Below are 5,335 nucleotides of genomic sequence, written 5' to 3' on the forward strand. Positions count from 1 at the left end.
GAGGCTACTCAGCAACATAGAGGTATAGTAGAGGCTACTCAGCAACATAGAGGTATAGTAGAGGCTACTCAGCACCATAGAGGTATAGTAGAGGCTACTCAGCAACATAGAGGTATAGTAGAGGCTACTCAGCAACATAGAGGTATAGTAGAGGCTACTCAGCAACATAGAGGTCTAGTAGAGGCTACTCAGCAACATAGAGGTTTAGTAGAGGCTACTCAGCAACATAGAGGTATAGTAGAGGCTACTCAGCACCATAGAGGTATAGTAGAGGCTACTCAGCAACATAGAGGTATAGTAGAGGCTACTCAGCAACATAGAGGTATAGTAGAGGTATAGTAGAGACTACTCAGCAACATAGAGGTCTAGTAGAGGCTACTCAGCAACATAGAGGTATAGTAGAGGCTACTCAGCACATAGAGGTCTAGTAGAGGTATAGTAGAGGCTACTCAGCAACATAGAGGTCTAGTAGAGGCTACTCAGCAACATAGAGGTATAGTAGAGGCTACTCAGCAACATAGAGGTCTAGTAGAGAATACTCAGCACCATAGATGTATAGTAGAGGCTACTCAGCAACATAGGGGTATAGTAGAGGCTACTCAGCAACATAGAGGTATAGTAGAGGCTACTCAGCAACATAGAGGTATAGTAGAGGCTACTCAGCAACATAGAGGTATAGTAGAGGCTACTCAGCAACATAGAGGTATAGTAGAGGCTACTCAGCACCATAGAGGTATAGTAGAGGCTACTCAGCACCATAGAGGTATAGTAGAGGCTACTCAGCAACATAGAGGTCTAGTAGAGGCTACTCAGCAACATAGAGGTCTAATAGAGAATACTCAGCAACATAGAGGTCTAGTAGAGGCTACTTAGCACCATAGAGGTATAGTAGAGGTATAGTAGAGGCTACTCAGCAACATAGAGGTATAGTAGAGGCTACTCAGCAACATAGAGGTATAGTAGAGGCTACTCAGCAACATAGAGGTCTAGTAGAGAATACTCAGCAACATAGAGGTCTAGTAGAGCCAGCTGCTACACAGATGATCAACTTGTCTACAACTCTGCAATTTATGACCATTAACTTTTTTATTCTGTGAAAAGCTGTTAGCAGGAAGTGCTGAGGTATGTCAGTGAGGGATCTCTCTTGGATGGTAATTTACCACATTTTGTAAACAGATTGGCTGTTGCTTGGTAACATTTCACTGAGAGTTGACCTCATGCAGAAATGATGGCGATTATATTTGATTAGAACCTGTCCAGTCTGGAGTACTGTAATCTTTCTAATGACACGCCTTCATCGCTCACACTGAAATGGATCTGATGTGAAGTCAATACCAATTTCACCTGCCTGCCCCGCGTTCTGTCCTTGTGTTCTATCCTATCTCTGGACAATACTGTTCTCAAAACAACCTATTGTACTATATTTTTGAAACTACATGAAATATACAGTAACTGACCCACACAGGGATAATGCATTCACTTGAAACTTGTCTTTTTGATTCCTCAAACAAATAGCCAATGATCGATATGATAATGTAGGCATTATTGTTTAAAATCCCCTCTAGAGGAAGGCCTCTAGATTGATTATTATGAAAATAATAACTTTATTTTAAACATTGTCATATTGATAATTGGCTGATAAAATCTGAGGAAAAAGTGCACAATCTCTTCCTGGGTGAAATAATGTAGAATAAAAAGAGAAATACAAATGTTTTTGATCATATTATGTGAGATGTTATTTTAATTTCAGTAGCCCAACAAACAACGAATTGTCGGTTTATGCTAATTAGCCTGTGACTATATGGCTATAAAAGTAAACCCTTTTTATGATTAAACATTTATAAAAATGCATCTTTTGATGAAACATTTATATAGACACATTCACAATAATAAAACTTTTAGGCCAATACATGAAAATAAATAGCAAGTAATGCTGAAACGAATGAAAGTAGGTTAGAATACTAAAATGTATATTGTCTCCCTGTCACGATCGTCATGGAGAGACCAAGGCGCAGCGTTGCGGGTGAACATATTTATATTTATTAAATGATCAAAACAACAAACGAAAAACGTGACGTCTATGGTTAAACACGAACAAGAAACCACAAACACAACGTGAAAGACAGACAGTTAAATATGGCTCCCAATCAGAGACAACCAGCTGACACTCGTTGCCTCTGATTGGGAGTCACTCAGACCAACATAGAAAATCAAACATAGAATTACACACCCTGGCTCAACATAACATTGTCCCCAGAGCCAGGGCGTGACAGTATCCCCCCCTAAAGGCGCGGACTCCGACCGCGGCAACTAAATCCCACAGGGGAGGGACCGGGTGGGCACTCCGCCTAGGCGGCGGATCCGGCTCCGGACATGACCCAGGCATGGGTTGTGCTGGACTGACGACGCGCACCCCTGGCTTGGTACGTGGAGGAGGAACGGGCCTTACCAGGCTGACGACGCACACCGTAGGCTTGGTGCGTGGAGCAGGGACAGGCCGGACTGGGCTGACGAAGCACACCACTGACTTGGTGCGGGGAGCAGGAATGGGCCGGACCGGGCTGACGACGCGCACCACTGACTTGGTGCGGGGAGCAGGAATGGGCCGGACCGGGCTGACGACGCGCACCACTGACTTGGTGCGGGGAGCAGGAATGGGCCGGACCGGGCTGACGACGCGCACCACTGACTTGGTGCGGGGAGCAGGAATGGGCCGGACCGGGCTGACGACGCGCACCACTGACTTGGTGCGGGGAGCAGGAATGGGCCGGACCGGGCTGACGACGCGCACCACTGACTTGGTGCGGGGAGCAGGAACGGGCCGCGCCGGGCTGACGAAACGCACCACTGACTTGGTGGGAGTGGCAGGAACAGGCCGGACCGTACTGGGAACACACACCACTGGCCCTACGTGGGGATCAGGAACAGGCCGGACCGGACTGGCAACACACGCCAGTACCTCTCGCCGTGCCTCTCCAACCTCCTTCCCCCTGGTGACCAGTGACTCCCGTAACCTGGCGGCCTCCTCTGCCAACCCGCTGGACCGCTCTATCGCGGCCTCCTGCTGCCCCGACGTCGTGAGCCCCCCCCTAAAAATTTTCTGGGGGTCTCTCCTCCCCGTGGGCCAGGCCTCCATCGTTCTCGCCCAACTCTCGCTCCTCTGTCTCCAACTCCCGCCATTCAGCTCCTCAATGGGCTTGACCCAGTCGAAGCTCCTCCTCAACTGGTCCCAAGTCCACCCTCTCTGCTCCTCACTAGGCTTGACCCAGTTGAGGTTGCCACGAAGATCTGCCAGCGATGGCTCCTGGACACGCTGCTTGGTCTGGTTTAGGTGGTTTCTTCTGTCACGATCGTCATGGAGAGACCAAGGCGCAGCGTTGCGGGTGAACATATTTATATTTATTAAATGATCAAAACAACAAACGAAAAACGTGACGTCTATGGTTAAACACGAACAAGAAACCACAAACACAAAGTGAAAGACAGACAGTTAAATATGGCTCCCAATCAGAGACAACCAGCTGACACTCGTTGCCTCTGATTGGGAGTCACTCAGACCAACATAGAAAATCAAACATAGAATTACACACCCTGGCTCAACATAACATTGTCCCCAGAGCCAGGGCGTGACACTCCCGAGTGGCGCAGTGGTCTAAGGCACTGCATCGCAGTGCTAGCTGTGCCACTAGAGATCCTGGTTCAAATCCAGGCTCTGTTGTAGCCGGCCGCGACCAGGAGACCCATGGGGCGGCGCACAATTGGCTCAGCGTCGTCCAGGGTAGGGGAGGGAATGGCCGGCAGGGATGTAGCTCAGTTGGTAGAGCATGGCGTTTGCAACGCCAGGGTTGTGGGTTTGATTCCCACGGGGGGCCAGTATGAAAAAATTATGTATGCACTAACTGTAAGTCGCTCTGGATAAGAGCGTCTGCTAAATGACTAAAATGTATATAAATTCCTGCTGCAATGTTCACTAAAACGTTTAGAATGCTCTTATCTGCTCCCAAATAATTTCTAGTCATTTCTGAAAATAAAAGTCCATATTTATCAAGATGTGGTATAGGGGCTTCTTATAATGCACGAGAAAACCCTGGAATTTACAATGTACATCCACGGTTTTTAGCAGAGCTAACTGTTTATTACTTTCGTTTTTTGGAACTTATTTAAATGATCTCTATGTGTTCTCTGCCACAAAGGTGAACCTATTATATTTAGTAGACGTCTGTAAAGTCATCGGTGACATGACTCTGGGGACAATAGTATGATGGTGACTGCATTAATGACTCTTGCAGTTTTTAATATCTTCAATATTTGTAATTAAGATAAATCCTACAACCTATATAAATAATGACAACAATGTTAAAATGTTGTTGTTGTTATTAGCGTACATTTTTGAAACCAGTAAACATCCATTCTCTTGTTGCTAAGTTTTCTATTACCCATATTCAAACAGTACATTTAAGATCTCTTTTTTTAATGAAATGTGTTTTATCAATAAAAGTAAATACATAATGTATTATTATTATTATTATGAGCTTACCCTGCGTGTTGGCAGTCTGTTCCAATGTCCACCGGAGGTCTCCAGAGCAGGGCGGCAGGCCCAGGTTACCCGCCCCCCGCACCGTGATGCCGGGCAGAGCTCTCAGAGACTCCGGGATGAGGCCCTCCAGACTGTCGTTGGCCTGCTGTCTGCGGAGCGCCACCTGCGCCGCCATGACCCGCTGCCTCTCGATGATCAGGATGCATTTCTCACAGGTGCAGTCCTTGAAGCGGCAATAGCGCTTGTGGCCCTTAAGCCAGGACAGGACGCCGTGGTTACGGCAACGTGCGCACTTGGTGGTCCTCTGGAGCGATGCTCGGGCCTGTGTCACCGGGCCCCCCATGTACAGGTAGGAAGATCCGTAACCATTCATTTCTCACACCGTCAGCCAGTCAGCCAGCCAGTCAGTCAGTTAGTCACACACACACACACACACACACACATAGTCTCGCTACTTTGCCTCCCCAAGGTGCTGGAGGTGCATCTGATAAGGGGGCGGCCCGGGACAGACAGAGCAGAGAGCAGTGAATGTCAGGACATGATGGTAGGAGGTGCTGGTTGGATCCACCTCTACCTCTCCTGTCCCCCTGGCAATAAAGACGTGCATCAGCCGCCATCTGACACGCAGTCAGGGAGGCGAGTAACTAGATACTGTTTTGCGCATCACCGATCAGCCAATCCCCGGGGAGAGAGAGGGAGGTTCCATCCAGTGTTCTGTATAGCCATAACTCTACCGGGACAATGAAAGCCACACCCTTAATTAAACGTTTACATTGAACGGTTACTCGGATGGGATAA

The 5,335-nt window shown here is 47.7% G+C and overlaps 1 protein-coding gene across 1 annotated transcript; it reads right to left on the minus strand.

The window, feature by feature from the left end:
- Positions 1-805: 805 nt before the first annotated feature.
- Positions 806-4,910, minus strand: LOC311141823 (doublesex- and mab-3-related transcription factor 3a-like; the record flags this gene model as incomplete). The annotated part of the gene is made up of 2 exons (XM_084177303.1): positions 806-825; positions 4,538-4,910. 2 exons carry the CDS (start codon positions 4,908-4,910, stop codon positions 806-808), a joined length of 393 nt encoding a protein of 130 aa, XP_084033429.1.
- Between the last annotated feature and the right edge of the window lie 425 nt (positions 4,911-5,335).

The sequence above is a fragment of the Coregonus lavaretus genome (assembly GCF_964263955.1).
Source record: "Coregonus lavaretus genome assembly, chromosome: 14".
Lineage (NCBI taxonomy): Eukaryota > Metazoa > Chordata > Actinopteri > Salmoniformes > Salmonidae > Coregonus > Coregonus lavaretus.